Source organism: Carya illinoinensis, chromosome 3 (genome assembly GCF_018687715.1).
Source record: "Carya illinoinensis cultivar Pawnee chromosome 3, C.illinoinensisPawnee_v1, whole genome shotgun sequence".
Classification (NCBI taxonomy): domain Eukaryota; kingdom Viridiplantae; phylum Streptophyta; class Magnoliopsida; order Fagales; family Juglandaceae; genus Carya; species Carya illinoinensis.
Genome location: NC_056754.1, coordinates 44,399,270 through 44,418,096, shown reverse-complemented (window position 1 = coordinate 44,418,096; position 18,827 = coordinate 44,399,270). Strand labels below are relative to the sequence as shown.

Sequence of the window (18,827 nt, the reverse complement as noted above, 5' to 3'; positions counted from 1 at the left end):
GATGCACTACAGAGATAAGGCTTTATGCCTTGTTGCGAAGCGGTACAATTTTGCACATAGCAAAGGAATACTTATAACTCTAATCTCTAATCTTTATCTTTATCTTACAAAAGCGTGACACTGACACGCGTTCAGCTCCACTTCTCCTACTTCAGAATCTCAACCCCGCACGCACGTGAATCTGATGGGTCTCACAGAAACTGCAAAAAAAAAAAAAAACAGATGGGTCTCACAGGATGAGTTAGGGTTTTCCTGAAGGGGATTTGGGAGAATGGTACGGAATGGATGAAGGAGAAGGTGAAGGGTGTTCGAATGGATGAAAGAGAAGAGAAATCTAAAAAAAATATATGAAAGGGAAGGGGAAGGGGAAAAAGAAGGGAGGAGAACGAGAAAGAGAAAGGGAATGGTGCGGGAGGGGGAGAGGAAGGGGAAGGGAGGAGAGAAGGGGAAGGAAGAAGATGATTCCTCAAACCGCACCGTTTCATTTAAGATGGTCAATACTGACTCTTGACTTGCCACATCATATGGGTGCGCGATGGTTGCGCGGGGATGGTTACGAACAGAATTTTTCAAATACACATTTGAGTACAAAAGTGGTATAAATTATTTTATTATTATTTATAAATAATTTTTTATTATTTTATTAATAATTTTGTTATTATTAATAGATAATTTAAAATATTCTTAACATACAAACGAGTCTAAATATTTGAGTAATTGGTTTCAATTCTGAACCGGATTCTCAAACCATTGATTATTTTTACATGGTTGGATTTATTCCAAAACCAGCTTTAAGTTTCAGAAAAAATCTACACAACCTCCCAACACCCCAACATCCTACCCTTTTTCAATTTTTTAATATTTTTTTAATATTTTTTTTGAATTTATTCTTTTTAAATTAATTTAATTATTTTATTTATTATTTATATATTAAATATTTAATAAAAAATAAAATAATAAAAATTAAAAAAAAGGTAGGGTGTTGGGGTGTTGGGAGGTTGTGTAGCAAAACCCTAAAAATATTACCACTAGTGCATTTATGTATTATTTTTAACATTTAACAAAATAAATAAAATATGCATAAAAATTAATTTAAACTAGTGATAACTTTAAAGAGACAAAATGAGGACTCTGAGTAGCAGCACCCTACTAATAATAATAAAACGATTTAGAAGTTAGGCTTAATTTTGGAACTTGGTGCTGAAATCTCTGAAGTATAAGAGCTGAACTCTTTGATTTAACCAGTTTTTAGGAACTATGAGACTAATGTGAATTTATGGAAAATTCTTTATACAAGATTTGTGCATTCTCACTTTATTTCAAATGCTAGGTACCAATTAAGAAATAATAATAAATTAGTTTGGAAGGAACTCCTTTGTCATTCTCCCCATAGCCATAGGTCCCGGAAGGTTTAGGACAGGTTTGGGTGATGAAAAATACTTCACTATTATTCATTATTTTATTATTATTTTTCACATATTTTTTACTATTTTGTACTATTATTCAATACTTTTTCATTACTATTCACAGAGTATCTGAGATCACCCCACTACCTAAACACAACCTTAGCCTTTGTTTGAATATTTAGAATTTGAATATTTGGAATATTTTAATATATTTATAAATAAGATTGAAATGGTTTGAGTTAAAATATTTTATTGAATTTTGAAAAATAAGAAAAAAAATTTACTAAAAATATTATAAAGTTAAAAAAAAATTAAATATAATTTTTTAATAATATTTTTATTTTAAAATTTGAAAAAGTAATATTTTTTTTTAGAAATGATATTTGTAGTCATAAGGTATACAATCGTTAAGCATTCATTTTAAAAAAAATATATGAGAACAACATGAAAATTTTAATTTTTTTAATGGTTAACTCCACACTTTTTCAAAATAATTATGTGACACCTGCATAATTCATTACTGTATCTAATATTACTCATTATTTTTTGTATTTTGTTTATGAGTTTAGAAAATTTGTAATAATTAGGTAACAAAAAATTGAGGATTTGAAATTGAATGATATTTTGTATTTGAATAATATTTAAAAATAAAATATCTGAAAATACCTTAGAACAATTCTACTACCAAACGGACCCTTAAATTCTAATCCACCCTTGGTTCAATGAAAATAGTGCTCATCCAACAAAATTGACCTGGCTTTGATGCGACATTATTTTCATGTTAATAACCAAATGAAAAAACTCTATATACAATAAGTGGGTGCAGTCAATATGTAATCGTCTGACAGTTTGTACAAATGGCCCCAACTTTCTTACTCTCCCTTTCTCTCCATTAATTCCTCACACCATGCAGTCACTTTCTTCCTCCCTCTTTCTCTCCCCTTCCTTTTTCCCAGCAGATTGGCCTCCTATTCTGGAACCATATATCAACTTGGCAAAGTCATAGTCCAAACTCGTTAGCTAGCTAGTGTTTTGTCCGAGCCTCCAGTCTTGACTTTTCCTCAAACATAACTTCCAATGACTTGATTTGTTCTTCATTGAATCTTCTCATGTTCTTGTTCTTCCTCATACTTATTAGTGCATTTCAAGATCCAATTTTTATTATTGTTTAGAAATATTTCAGACTTCAGAACAGAGAAATAGAGCAGGTGAAGCAGTGTCAATGTGGGCCCAATGCCAAAGTTTAAAATTTGTTCCGTTCCGGCTGGAATTTTTCGTGCTAGAATAGTAACCGGCATAAAGTAGGTACCTATTTCGTTTCGACTTAAATTCTGGTCATTACAGCCAATTTTGGCCAGATTCCAATATTATGGTTGGATTACCATTCCGGTCCGAAATTAAACTTAATGGTCGTTTTGAAAATGAATTAAAAATTGGGGACATAACGGTAATTTTATGAAAAATGAAAATAAATCATAACTTCACACCCACTTTGGCACTTTTCCTTTCCGTCTTGATTCCCGATAAATCATTCTACCACATTAAGAAAGAAAAAGAATTATTTTCTCTCCCCCAAGCCAATAGTATCTTCAACTTAAATAGTTTGTATAGGATCTCTCAGACTTTCATCCTGTAAACATCCCTTTTGAAAGGCTTTAACCGTCGAAATTTAAAGTTTTTGAAAAGTTAAAAAAAAAAAAAAAGTAGAAAATATAAAATTTATTACTATCTATTTACTTGTAGATCATGATCTAGTCATGAAAAAAAAAAAAATATAACCCAGGAGGAGAAAGCTTTTTCAAAGAATATTGATGCATTGCTATTTTACTCATTGTTGTGTTTACCATTACCGTTTTTCTTATTATGTTTTCCATTTCTTATCATTTTATTGATATTATTTTGAAATATAGTTTTTATATATAATTTATTCATATAATATCTATCCCGAAACGATATACCGAAATATACCGGTACTGAAATATTTTGTTCTAGTACATCAATCGAAACGGTCACCAGAATGGAATTTAAAACTTTGTCTGATGCTACTCTTTGCTAGGAGAATTATCCTCAAGCACTCGAGTAATATCCTACTGAGGTAGAAAGTGATGTAGCAATGATCAATGTGTATTTTATGACTCTTAAATGATCTTATAAATTTATTAGAATATGATTAACTTTAGGATGAAAAACATCATCTATTCAAATGCCTCCTAGTAATTATTATACTCATGGAAAATTAATCTGAAATGCACTTTCAGAGACCCCCACCATTCTATTCTCTGTAAAAAATATCTATTTTCTACTTGCATCTTACGATTTGGCTTGGCCTGCTTGCTGCCTCCGAATCATCTCTCTTGTTTCCTCTCTATGAGTCCAAACTGGCATTAGTAGCTAACGAGGAATTCCACCACATTCTACATGTGCGGAACACCAACACCAATGAAAAGCAAGAGATTATGTTCACCCTCACCTCCATCAAAGGTATTGGTCGCCACTTAGTGAACATCATCTGCAAGAAGGCTGACGTCGACATGAACAAGAGAGCAAGTGAATTAACTGCTGCTGAGCTGGACAATCTCATGGTTGTTGTTGCCAACCATCGACAGTTCAAAATCTCATATTGGTTTTTGAATAGGAAGAAGGATGGCAAGTACTCTCAAGTGGTTTCCAATGCACTTGACATGAAGATGAGGGATGATTTGGAACGACTGAAGAAGATCAGGAACCATCATGGTCTGAGGCACTATTGGGGCCTTCGTGTTCATGGCCAGCACACCAAGACTACAAGCCACAAGAGGAGGACTGTTGGTGTCTCTAAGAAGCATTGAGGTTTTTTTCTTTGTTTTATTCAATTAATATATGATTGCTCGACGATGATTTTTGTTTTTTAGCATGTGATCAGACATTATTAAACTTTTGTACTGTGGTCTTAGTTGGGTGGGACATTGTTGGTGGTTTCTTATCCATTTAACCATATTATCTTATTTGTTAAAAAAAATCTAGTTCACAAAGCTAGATGTGTCTTCCATCAACGAACATGTTAGAGCAGATGATTTGGAAGTGATGCTTCGGGAAGCTTTTGCCCATCCTGTAGTAGAGGGTATTATGCTATGTGGGTTTTGGGAGTTATTTATGAGCCAAACAATGTGCATCTAGTGAATGCAGAGGGTGACATGAATAAGCCGGTAGAAGATACCTCACTCTTAAAAGAGATTAGCTGTCTCATGCCCGTGTGATGGACGCCTCACTCGCACTCAAGTGTTTATGGTCATGGTGGGCAAATAAATCAAAGGTTATCTCGAGGCAATACCAAGATTCAAATGATTGAAATATAAAAATCAATACTAACTCAGTCTAGCACTTAATTCTCGAAAACTGGTTGATAAATTCTTATTAAAAAAATAGCATAACAATGAATTATAATGCAAAACTGAAATAAACAGTACTAGGGTTCAGCTAGTCCTCCCATAATCAACTTGTTTTAAGATCACAATCCAATAACAAATCGAACTCTTAAAATTAAGGGAAACAATCCCAACAAACTCCTAGAATTAATGAAACAAATCTACTAATTAACAAATTAATAAAATTCCTAATTTTAAGAAACAACAACTCGGTCAACTTCATCCAAATTGTCTCATCCCCTAAATTCAAGGAATTTGCCTCATCCCTTACAATCAAGGGATTTACCTCATTCCCTAAAATCAAGGGGTGGCAAGCGGTTGGTCCTCCATGACTTTGCCTTGTACGCCCAAAGCATCACCATCCAAACCATGCAAGCACTCCAAAGTCGGCCTCCTAGCCTCAACACGCCTAGCCCTTCTAGTGGTATTGTGGTTGACCCTTCTTGCATCTCCATCACAGTGGACATGTCAATGACCAAGGAGAGTTCAGGTTTAGAGGCTTTCATGGAATAGCCGCACCCATCTTGCTATTATGGTGTAATGACTCAGACTTAGAGAGAAAAAATAGAGCGAGGGAGAGAGAGAGTTGCTTGAGATAAAATTTGTATATGGATAATGGGCTAGTGTATGAAGAAGGAAAAAAAATAACTTATTCAACAGATGGATCTATTTAAAAATTTTGGACAAAAATATAGAACCAGCCACAAAATAATTGATCCCAGAAAAAAAAAAATGAAAAAAAGAGGAAGAGAGACGAGAAAGAAGAAACCGAAAGAAAGAAAAGTTTTCAGGAAAGAGAAAGAGAGAAGTTTGGTTTGCTTTTGTCCTTTTTACTTTTTTTATTCCTTACGTTTACCTGCCACTTGTATATGGCGACTGTAACTAGCAAAATTGAATAACCAAAAGAACATGCTCCCACCAAATACCGCTAGACGTCACTGCTAAGTATTCTACCTAATTTTTTAAAATATATTTTAAATATTGTTTAAATAATTTTTTTTAAAAAATATATAAATTCATTATAGTAATTTTTTAAATATTTAAAAAATAAAATACACATGCGGTCAAAACGGTCAAATTCAGAGATAAACTTAGGGTTAAAGTAGCACTTTCCAATGGTGTGCAAGTCTAAAATAGGATCTATAGTTAAAAAATGTTTTTTTTTTTTTTTTTAAATGTGGATCTCATCTTATTCCATTTAATTGAACCAGAAACAATTCTTTTCTCTTGACTCCCTATCTTTTCTATAATCATAATAGATAAATGATAACTTTTTATGTTTTGAGTATGAAAACCTTACTCAGAATTGAGTAATGATATTCATTACGTATATGCAACAAAGATTCATTAAATTGGTAAATATGTTAATAATATTTTTTTTCAGATTAAATTGAGTTTTAGTATCATTTTTATATTAGCATAAATGATAAAAAAAAAATTATAAAATAACAAAACATATTTAATTATTATAACGTTGGAGTTTTCTTTAAAACTAGGTTAGAGGAAACTTCTTTCAACTCATTTAAAAAATTAATATCCCTCTTCGAAGCATGTGACAAGTACACAAGTTTTTAACGAAGAGACGTAATTTTTTAAGTTAAGACTTCCAAAAAAGAATGTGTTTGACGCATGTTTAACGGACACTTGTTATATCTATTGATAGTTTGGAAGAAACTTCCTCCAACTCAATTTGAAAGAAAATTGTCTTTATTATAATATTGAAACATTGGATCTACATATTTTTAAGTTTTTCAACATTTAAGACATAAAATCACAGAAAATAAATATATAAAATAAGACATCAGATTTATAATCATTTACGTGAAAAACTTAATATTTAATCATATTAAGTATTATTGATTTATTAATATTAATAAATATTAGACGATCTATTTCGTATATTTATCTCTCTTAATTTAAATTTTAAAATTTAGAGGTTTGACTCTTGAGGGACTCAAATCCAGTAAAATCTACAACTAATCAAGCAAATAGAAAATTCCCATTGATAATCTTGTATAGAGTACACTTTCTCTATAGTACTCGACTGCTTCGATCGCTTATGAAAAGTATATAAAAAGAAAAGTACATTTTATCCTAGAAATCATTTTCCATTATGAGTTCCGAGCTTTCAAAACTAAGAGGGATTTTCAATCAATAGTCAAAAAGGGATTTTCGTGGGTTTTCTTTTTTCTTTTTTTTTTAATCAAAAGAACTTCATTTCATTCATCACTAAAATGATAAATTAAACAATCCAGCACACCTCTCCACCCATTTGTAGTGCCCTCTTTGCTAGCTAGTTTATGTGCCACACTATTACCTTTTCTATAATTGAACTTGACTTCCCAATCAGATCCGTGATGGATAATGAATTTAATTTCTTCTACTTGTTGCCTCAACCATGCACTTGTAGCCTCATTCTTGTAAATATCATTAATAACTTTTTGGATATTCCCTTCAAAAGATGCTTCATGTATGTGCAAATCACTACAAATCTCCATAGCCCTCCCTAAAGCACAAGCTTCAGCTAGTTCAGGAGTTCTATCAAAATTCTTAGCAGCACACAAAGAGAACATAATCTCCCCTCTATAATCTCTTGCCATCACACATATTCCTATTTTTTTACTCTGCCTTGTTCAAAGTTGCATCAAAGTTGATCTTTGTAACATCTTCAGTGGGTGGCAACCATTTAGTTTCCCTCCTCCTACTGACTTGAATTTGTTGCTCTCCTTTATCATCATTAGCTTCTTGAAATGCTTTAAGATTAGCTAAGGCAGTTTGCACAACCTTATTTGGGCTATCAAACTTATCCTCAAACACTAGTTTATTCCTTCTAGTCCAAATACCTACTAAGATCACATATGTTCCTTCTAGTTTTTTTCTGGTTTAAACACTGCTGCAACTTATCCCATAGTTGGAAAAACTCTCCATCCTCACAACTCGACTTCTGCAGTGCACTGTCTCTCTGCCCACACATCACTTGTAGTTGGGCATGTCCAAAACACATGCCAAATAGTCTCCTCTTCCCTGTAGCATATGGGACATAAAACTTCATCCACAACCTTCTTCTTAAATAAATTTTTCTTGGTAGGCAAAATCATATTGAGTTCCTTCTAAAGGAATTGCTTCACTGATATGCACATTTTCCAAACCTTCTCCCACATCTATTTTTTATTATGGCTGCTCAAGCATTCGCCTCGGGTAGTAATTGCAATACTCTTCGTTGCACAGTAGGCACTTCTCATTGTAAACTTTTCATTCTTTGTGTATCCCCATATTGCCTTATCTTCAACCTCTCTTCTACTCAAAGGTATGCTTCATATTTGAGTGGCTTCATCTTTCTCAAAGATGTCAAATATCAGCTTTTCATTCCAGCAGTGAAGTTCCTCAATTATCAACTCCCTTACTTGAGTTTTCATTCAGGACTTTCACAAGAGACTTGACTTTGAAAGAAAGTGACTGAGGCAACTACTTCTGATTCCAAATAGAGATATTATGACCATTGTCAACCCTTCATGCCATGCCTTCCTTCAACAAGGCTTGTGCTGCCATCAAACTTCTCCACATAAGAGAAGGATTACAACCAATTTTTGCCTTTAAAAACTGAGACCTTCTATAATATTTTTCTTTGAATATTTTTGCAATAAGAGAGTGAGGATCCTGCTGCAATCGCCAACATTGCTTTTCTAGCATTGCTTTATTGAACAACTCTTATGTCCCTAAACCCCATTCCACCCTTCATTTTATTCACCCTCATCTTTTCTCATCTCTTCCAGCAAATACCTCTTCCTTCTTGCTTGTTATTCCACCAAAAGTTTGAAAATAAAGTGTTTATCTCCCTGCATAACTTTTTTGCAAGTAGAAATACATTCATAGTGTAGGTTGGAATAGATTGCAGCACTGCCTTTACCATGACCTCCTTTCCAACAGTGGGTAAAAAAGAATTCTTCCAACTGTGTATCTTCTTTCATATCCTCTCTTTAGTCCCCTTGAAAGTTTGGTATTTTAGTCAACCAATCATAGATGGTAATCTTAGATACTTTCTATAATCTCCACACAGCACTGCTCCTGCTTCTTGTAATATTGCACTTTGGATGGATTTTTTTGTGTTCGAACTAAACAGAATTGAAGTTTTTTGTTGATTGAGAACTTGACCAGAAGCCTTCTCATACACCTGCAAAACACCATGAATTGCTTTCCAATCTTCCTTCCTTGCTTTACTAAATATGATATAGTCATCTGCAAATAAAATGTGAGTGAGCTTTATTCCACCCTTTGCTGTTGCCACTCCACTCATCATGCCCCTTTGTTCAGCTCTATTCAATAAGGAGCTCAACCCTTCTGCACATGGTAGGAACAAGTAAGATGACAATGGATCACCTTGCCTCAGCCCTCCTGTTGATCTAAACCTCACACCTGGCCTACCATTCACAACTGCATAATAGGAAACAGATGCTACACACTTCGTAATTGTCTTGATCTAGTTCTCAGCAAACCCCAGCCTTCTCATAATGTTTTCCAGGAATTCTCATTCTATTATATCATAGGCCTTCGACATATCCAGCTTTAATGCCAAACTTCTAGCTCTTCCCATTTTCCTTGTCTTCATTGAATGCAATAATTCAAAAGCCACCATTACATTATTTGTGATGGATCACCCTGGTACAAAAGCACTCTGGCAACTAAATATAATGTGAGACAATACATTCTTAAGCCTATTTGCCAAAGTTTTAGCTATAAGCTTATACAAAACATTACATAAGGAAATTGACCTATAATCATGTACTGATCTTAGGAACCAGAGCAATATTAGTATGATTTAAATTACAAGGCATATTCCCCCCATTTAAAAAATTAAGCACAGCCATGCATACCTTGGGCCCTACAAAACTCCAATACTCCTAGTAAAATCCAGCTCCAAAGCCATTTGGTCCTGGAGATTTAAAATGGCTCATTTGTTTAAGAGCCTCATAAACCTTCATAGAAGTGAAAGGTGCCACCAGCTCTGAGTTCATATCATATGTTACCCTTATGTCTACACATAGAAGGAAGACTTCCAATTCATCTTTGCTTGGTCTTGTTGATGAATAGAAACTTAGAAAGTGATTTTTAAATGCTTGTGCTATTTTTGACTCATCATCTCTCATAACATCCTCTGAAACCCTTATCTTTTGTATCATGTTCTGCTTCCTTCTTTATGCAGCACATGCATGAAAGAAATGAGTATTCCTATCACCATGCTTATACAGTGCACCTTTGCCCTTTGCCTCCACCTTGAATCCTCCATTTTAAGTAAAATCCCCTACTCCCTTTGTAGCTTCTTAATTTCCTCAATATTATGTTGCCCTTCATCATCTTGCATTAGTTTTAAAGCCTCGGTTTTTTCTTTGATATCCTTTCAATATCAGAATATCTTCCCTTATTCCATATTGACATTGCTGAACTACACTTATGGAGACACACCTGAATACTTTTTTAATGTGACATCCATCGCATCTCCTTTCAACCACTCCTCTTGTTCCAACTTCTTACATTCTTCATGAGATCCCCAAGCCACTTCATACTTAAATGACCTTCTATATCCTCCCATTTTATGGTATTCCTGCTAGCAAGAGAAGATTAAATGTCTATGATCTGACCTTCTTGCCACAAGACTTTTCACCTATACATTCTTAAAAATTTTCAACAATTTCTCATTTGCTACCCCCTATCTAATCTTTCTTTAGTAAAAGTAGCATCATTGTGCCCATTACTCCATGTAAACTTCGAGCCTCTATATCCCAAATCAAACAAACCACACTACTCTAAAGCTTGCCTGAATCTATCCATTTGTGCCTCACTTCGGTTTCTACCTCCTACCTTTTCATCATGAGATAATATCTCATTGAAATATCCACATACCATCCATGCCATGAGATCTGCAAGTTTCAAAGAAACAAGCAGATCCCATGTGTCTTGTCTTTTGTTCACATTAGGTTGGCCATCAAAACCTATGAATTGTCATTCCTCATTTCCCACCTCCAACTTTAAACTAGCATTAATATGGTTTTTAGAAAAGGATTGAATTGTTAATCCTAATTCTAATTTCCATAGCAACACTAATCCACCACTCCTCCCCAATGGATCCACCACCAAACACCCATCAAATTTAAGTTTCATTTTTAACCAATCCCACCTATTTGCATTTAACTTAGTTTCCATTAGAAAAACTAAGTCAGGCTTCTTTTTCTTCACCATAAAGTGAAGATCTTGAACTGTTCGGGGGTTTCCAAGCCCCCAACAGTTCCAACTTAAGGTTTTCATGGCTCCTGGCGGGGTTACCATGTAGCCACCGCCAATCGATTCTCTTCCTCATGATTCACTCCCTGCATACTTCCTTTCTGTCTCTTCCTACAATTCACATACATTACTCCATTTTCATCACATATAGTTCTTTTGTTATTTTCTATTGATGTAGTAGTTAATGAACTCAACTGCAGATTTATCTATCAATTCAGGATTGATATCTGAACATGTCTCTATCTCTTCATCAGCAACTGCTAACTTTGTTTGTTTAACCCACTCATCTCCACCACTATCTTCTGATTGGGCTTGCTTGGGCTCTCCTTTTGTTAAATGGATTCAATGATCCTCTTCAGAGGATTTATTCCCACTTATATAGAACATATTTACATGGCTTGTGTACTGTAATTTTGAGCGGGAAGATCACCTAACTATGACCCCTTAGATTATGCCTGATATTCAGCAGCACCATGTGCAGCCTGCCTCTATTTAGCGGCGTTGACTAGCCTACTTATATACACTCTAAAATACTACAGCTGTATATTATTACAAATATAATGTAGACTACTGTTATACATTGACAGCCCCCCTCAAATTGATGCCCGTAGATCAACAAGCATCAATTTGCTGCTTAGGAAGCAATGTTGATGACGAGTGAGAGCCTTGGTGAAGATATCTGCAATTTGTAGTTCAGTGGAAATATGTGGAAGAGTGATAACACGAGCTTCAAATGCTTCACGGATAGAATGACAATCGACTTTAATATGCTTTGTGCGCTCATGATAGACAGGATTGGCCGTTATCTGAATAGCACTCGTATTATCGGCATGTAGAGGTGTGGGATCGGTCTCAGAAAAATCGAGTTCAGCAAGCATACCCCGAAGCCAAATAATTTCAGAACAAGCTAAAGACATCGCTCGGTATTCAGATTCTGTAGATGATTTAGACACTCTGTCTTGCTTCTTACTCTTCCAAGAGATCAATGCATTACCTAAGAACACACACTAACCAGTGATGGAGCGACGTGTATCCGCACAACCAGCCCAATCAGCATCGCTATAAGCAGCAAGACGAGTAGAGTTGCTGGCCGGGAAGAATAAACCACGGGCAGAAGTGCCCTGAACATAGCGTATGATCCTTCGGACAGCAGCCAAATGAAGATGACGAGGAGTCTGAAGAAACTGACTGACTTGCTGTACAGCAAATGAAATGTCTGGTCTAGTAATAGTGAGATAAACAAGGCTACCAACCAATTTTCGATATAAACTGGGATCAGCAAGTAAGTCACCCTCCTCTTTGCGAAGCTTGACATTTAGTTCCATAGGAGTATCAACAGAAGTAGCCTCCTGTAGACCAGCTGTAGCCACCAAGTCACTAGCATACTTATGTTGATTGAGTGAAATACCAGAAGAGTTACGATGCACCTCAAGACCAAGAAAATATGTGAGAGATCCAAGATCTTTCATATGAAAGGACTCTAAGAGATGAGTCTTGAGCTGACCAAGTAAGACAGAATTGGAACCAGTGATCACAATATCATCAACATAAACCAAAAGAACAACAAGACCCATGTCTGATTTCCGAAGAAACAATGAAGTATCATACTTGCTCTGCTTGAATGAAAATTGTAATAAAGTTGTGCGGAATTTATCAAACCAGGCCCTCGATGCCTGTTTGAGACCATAAAGGGAGCGACGAAGCTTACACACTTGTGAAGTCGGAGAGGCGAACAATCCCGGGGGTGGCTTCATATAAATACACTCCTTAAGATCCCCATGAAGGAAAGCATTTTTAACATCCATTTGATGTAGTGGCCAATCACTGGAAGCAGCAAGAGCTAGAATCATACGAACAGTAGTCATCTTAGCCACCGGAGCAAAGGTCTCTTCATAATTGACACCATATTCTTGATTATTTCCAAGTGCAACAAGCCGAACTTTGTAACGTTCCAAACTTCCATCAGATTGAACTTTGATTGAATAAACCCATTTGCAACCCAGAGGAACAATGGTGGGAGGACATGACTCAATGTCCCAGGTGTGATTGGCCTCTAAAGCGGCAATTTCTTCCTGCATAGCTTGTCGCCAACAATCATGCTTGACAGCATGTGAGTAACATGTGGGAATATCAAAGTTGGATAATGTAGCAGTAAGAGCATAAGAAAACCACCCATACCTATCCGAAGGTATTGACATTCGAGAAGAGCGACGTACCAAGTGCTCTGAAGATGTTGCAATTGACTGGTCCTGGAGCATGGTAGAATCAGATATCGGTTGAGCCGCCGGAAGAGACTGTGGGCGGGAGCGTCTTGTATATACAACACCCGGTTTAAAACGAGAGGTGACTGGATGAGGATCTGAGAACTGCTGTTCAAAAAAAGGAAGGACCACAGTAGAAGAAGAAGATATAGAGGACACAAGAAAGAAATGTTGATTTTCAAAGAAAATAACATTCCGAGAAATTCGTGTACGATGTAAAGTAGGATCATAGCAAACAAATCCCTTTTAACACACATTATATCCCAAGAAAGCACATCTAACAGATTGAGCAAATAATTTATGTCGCTCATGAGGAGGTAAATGGACAAAGCATACACAACCAAAGATACGGAGATTATCATAATTAGGTTGTTTAGCAAACAAGCGGAAATAGGGAGACTCCATGTGTAAAACTTGGGAGGGTAAACGATTAATCAAGTGAGTGGCAGTTTTCAGAGCCTCGACCCAGAACTTTGATGGAACAGAAGATTCTAACAAGAGAGTACGTACCACATCAAGAAGATGACGATTTTTGCGTTCAGCTACTCCATTTTGTTGGGGAGTAGCAGGACATGAACGTTGATGAATAATACCTCTAGAAGCCAAGAATGCCTGAAACTCAGTAGACAAATATTCACTACCAGAATCTGTGCGTAATGTCTTAATAGTTGCAGAGAATTGATTGTTAATGTACGCTAAAAACTCGGTGAAAGTACGAAAAACCTCAGATTTAGAGCGAAGAAAATAAACACAAGTAAATCTGCTATAATCATCAATGAAAGTTACATAATATTTAAATTTTTCATGTGAACCAACCGGGGAAGGTCCCCAAACATCACTATGGATAAGATCAAAGCAGTGAGAAGCTCTACTAGCATGCAAAGGAAATGGAAGAGTTTTGCTTTTACTAAGTTTACAAGAATCACACTGAAGAGATAAAGAAGAACGTTCTTCATTATCACGAAAATTTGAGTGTAATACATGAGATAAGATCTGAGCATTGGGATGACCTAAACGACAGTGCCACATCATACTAAGATCTGGAACATTATGACAAGTAAAAGACTTTATAGACGAAATTGAAGAAAGTACTGGAACAGGTAAAAATAGTGGAAATAAACGCCCCACTTTAGGTCCCTTCGCCATCGGCTCCCCCGTTACCTGGTCCTGCACAACACAACCAGCACCGGAAAAATGAACAGCACAATTGTTATCAACTAATTGACCAACAGAAATAAGATTTGTGGAAAGTTGAGGAGCAAGAAACACATCAGTAAATTGAGAAGAGGCATCTCCGACAGCAGCTATTGGCAAAGAACTACCATTGGCAGTCTGAATTGCAGATTGACCAGCATAGGGCCGAACATGACATAGAGCAGTAGGAGTATTCGTCATGTGATTAGACGCACCTGAGTCTACAAACCAGAGTTTAGTTGTATGTTTACCTTGAAACCCCACTGCAGATAATGCTGAAATTAGCATCTGTTGCACCATTTCTGGTGTGCAGTAATTTGTTGCAGGAGGTGCAAGGTCAGAGGAAGCGCCTGAGGAAGAGCCATGTGCTATAGAAGTCTAAAATGCTTGAACCGGACGATTTTGAGGCCGTATACGACAGTCTTTGATAATATGACCTTTTTTCTTGCAATAAGAATAATATTTCTTAGGACAATTAGCAGCAATATGCCCATATTCCTTGCAGCAAAAACACTGTAAAGTGCTAGAATGTACCGACGGTCCTCTTCGTTGAGCAGCATAAGCCACAGGAGTGAACCCTGAACTCCCATGAGAGTGTTCTAGAGAAGCTTGAGTACTAAGTCTTTGTTCTTCACGAAGTAACTCACCAAAACAAACATCAAGAGAAGGAATAGGAGAGCGATTCAGGAGAGAAGAGCGAATAGATTCATACTCAGGGCGGAGTTTCATAAGAAACTGATCACGACGACGAGTTTCATGAAGAGTTTGAATGGTGGAAAGAGAGGTAACAGGAACATCCACAGTAATTAAATCAAAATATTCGTTCCAAAGAGTCAGAAAGGCCGAATAATATTCTTGAATGGAACGACTGTCATGAGAAAACAAAGCAATCGTATGCTCTAACTGAAAACGACAAGCACCATTATCTTGATGATATACTTTTTTTAAGTAAGTCCACATAAGTTGAGCAGTGCGATGAGGTCGTAAGTGAGTGACAATATGTGACTCAATGGAACTAAGAAGCCAAGACATAATCCGAGCATCAAGCATAGCCCAATCCTTGGATTTGTCAGGATTAAGTGCACAATCAGTTCCATCAATATGATCCCAAAGATCTTTTCCCTTAAGAAAAAGTTCAAACTGAAATGCCCACGTCGAATAATTGTTGCCCGTAAACTTGGTACAGACAGGTGTAGAATCCATAGAGAAAAAATTGAACCTGAGAGAAAAAAAATTGAACTTGAGAAAAAATAATAGAACAAAAAAATATTAGACTGTACCGAGAGCTAAATAAAAGAGCCGAGAAATAATAGAAGAATCACACGCCGAGTCACGTGAAAATAAAAGAGCCGAAGTCAAACCACGGGAAATCAAGCCACGTGAAAGTGAGGTACCGAAAGCAAAATAAAAAGAAGAGCCGAGAAATAAAGACCCAACGCCGACACACTGACTGAGAAAGTGAGTGAGCACGCCGAGACCCAACACGTGACTGAGAAATAAAGACCCAAGACTGAGAAATAAAAGACCCAAGACTGAGAAATAAAGACCCAACACGTGAAAGTGAGCACTGACTGAGACCGAAAATAAAAGACCCAACGCCGACACACGAAACTGAGAGGAGAGGAAAAAAAAATTACACGGGCGACAACCAAATAATGGTGCCGAGAACTTGCCTGAGAACCTGTTGAGATGATGGTGCCGAAAGATACAGAACAGAACCGGGAACTGGATTTTTGAAGAGGTGCTGAAAAAAAAATTTTGAAGAGCTTCAATTTCTGAAGAGCTGGATTTCTGAAGAGGTGCTGAAAAAAAAAATTCTGAAGAGGTGCCGAAAGATACAGAACAGAACCGGGAAGAGAAGGAGAGAAAAACAAAGAGACTGAAACTTTCTGAAGAGCTGGATTTCTGAAGAGGTGCTGAAAAGAAAGTCTGAAGAGCTTCAGCGGTAGCTCGGTGAGAATTTTTGTAAAAAAAATTGCTGTAGGACCACAACAATAGAGATAGACCGAAACAAAAAATTTCAAGGAAGCTCTGATACCATGTTAAATGAATTCAATGATCCTCTTCAGAGGATTTATTCCCACTTATATAGAACATATTTACATGGCTTGTGTACTGTAATTTTGAGCGGGAAGATCACCTAACTATGACCCCTTAGATTATGCCTGATATTCAGCAGCACCATGTGCAGCCTGCCTCTATTTAGCGGCGTTGACTAGCCTACTTATATACACTCTAAAATACTACAGCTGTATATTATTACAAATATAATGTAGACTACTGTTATACATTGACACCTTTATCCAGGCCTAAGCCCAACTCCTTTCTTTCCCACTCCTTTCTCCTTTTCAAAAGTAGATATCTCCTTCATTTGAGTCGTACGCAACTCATCCTTCCCAGTAACCACTCTCCTCTTATCCACCATATTTAAATTTTCCACCTGATCCTTTACAAAATTTGAATGTGAAAGGATCCTAAGATTTTCACCTAATCGTCCATCAGTTTCAGCTTCTAACCTGCTCTCTGTCACCTTCCTCAAGTTCTCCTCACCTCTATTGCTGCCCGTCCAACCTGGTGCAACTTTACCTTGACTTTGATTTGCATACCAATCTGGTCTACTTTGACTACACCTCATGACTACAGGATCTGCTCTTAGCCATGACCCAAACTATTGACCTTGCACTGAGCTCTTCTCTGAGGCACTTGTTTTGAACAAACACCATCTGCTTTATGAACCAGACAACCACAAGCAAAACATAATCTCAACAGTTTCTCATATTTTATAGGGAGCCACACATTTTCACCATTTGCACTAACTTCTCATATTTTAAGAATTCCTTCCCTTGTCAATGCCTTTGTGTAACATAACTTTAGTCTTAATTCTAAGAAACTGTCCCCATCCAATCCCATCCCCCGGTAAATCTACTTCAATCACTCTCCCTATTGAATTTCCAATCTGATCCCCACCTTCTTTGTTCGTATAAGCTAATGGAAAATTATGTATTTGGGCTCAAAACTATTTTCTATCAAAATTCATCTTACTAGGCTGAGTAAAGCCATCAAACTCCTTAAGTACAAACAAGCTATTATCAAACAACCAATGCCTACTTGCCATCACCATCATTTTATATGCATGTGTTGCAAAAGATACAGTAAATAAATTTGCACCACGCTCTTTGTAGTCTGCCGGCTTGCTTGCTCACCATATTTTTGCCATATTAGAAGCTAACACATCTTCACCAATACCATGATCCATGCACACTTTTCCCACTAAACTACGTTGACTTTTTCTTTGTGTTTCTATCACACCATCCCGTTCAATTTCCAAAATATTAATTTCCTCTTCTGTTAGGTGTAATTTGGATAGTGAGATCAGATGAGATGGTTTTAGATTAAAATTGAAAGTTGAAAGTTGAATAAAATATTGTTAGAATATTATTTTTTAATATTATTATTGTTTTGAGATTTAAAAAAGTTGAATTGTTTATTATATTTTATATGAGAATTTGAAAAAATTATAATAATGAGATGAGATAAAATGAAACCGTTTCTTATCCAAATTAAGCCTTAGCATCAATCTGCTCCACTTGTCTTCCAGATCGTCTATCCCTTACCAACTTTCATCATCCCTTGACAAACTAACGATGCCAATACCATAAGTTACTGACCCCAAAAAGTCTTACCTCTGTTCTCTTAGAGAAAACAGAGAATAGACTTTTTACTTTCTTTTTTTTTTAATAAGTCTACGAAGACAAGTTCACAAGCGTACACATTATCGGATTTTCATGGTTTTTAAATGTGCTTGAAATAGTTGGTAAACGAAAAATAATTTTGAGTCAATGAAGTGGAAATCTAATGCTTTTTTTGTTTTCTAAAATTTGGTTTTTTTTTTTTTCCTTATCTCATGTTCCCTTCCTCTCCTTGATCTTCACCCTCTTCATTGCCCCTTTTCTAACTAAAAGATTAATTAGCCCAATTTTAAAGGCACAAAGAATAAAAAAATCCAATTAAAATGCACAAAGATTTTTTTTGTAATTTTAAAATAAAAGAATTGCTACAGACACAAAAAGATTTTATAAAAATAAATCTACAAAATGGCATGACTTCATATAATACGGTAATAATAACTTTATAATAAAAATAGTTTTACAATCTAACATACCACATCAAACAATATGATTTACCTTTGTAAAATCTTTTTGTGACTAAAGTATTTCTCTTAAAACAAACCACATATACTAATTTTGTAGTTAACAATTAACACATTAATACCACATTTTTGGGCT

General features: G+C 35.9%; 1 protein-coding gene across 1 annotated transcript; it reads left to right on the top strand.

The window, feature by feature from the left end:
- Positions 1–2,775: 2,775 nt before the first annotated feature.
- On the top strand, positions 2,776–4,234 carry LOC122304849 (40S ribosomal protein S18-like). Its single transcript, XM_043117114.1, has 2 exons — positions 2,776–2,853; positions 3,779–4,234. Exons 1-2 carry the CDS (start codon positions 2,776–2,778, stop codon positions 4,232–4,234), a joined length of 534 nt encoding a protein of 177 aa, XP_042973048.1.
- Positions 4,235–18,827: the final 14,593 nt, after the last annotated feature.

Coding starts and splice junctions, on each gene's coding strand:
- LOC122304849 (XM_043117114.1), top strand. CDS start 2,776: ATGGTTGGATTACCATTCCGGTCCGAAATTAAACTTAATGGTCGTTTT. Junction 2,854..3,778: donor TAAAAATTGGGGACATAACG/GTAATTTTATGA, acceptor CCTCTCTATGAG/TCCAAACTGGCATTAGTAGC.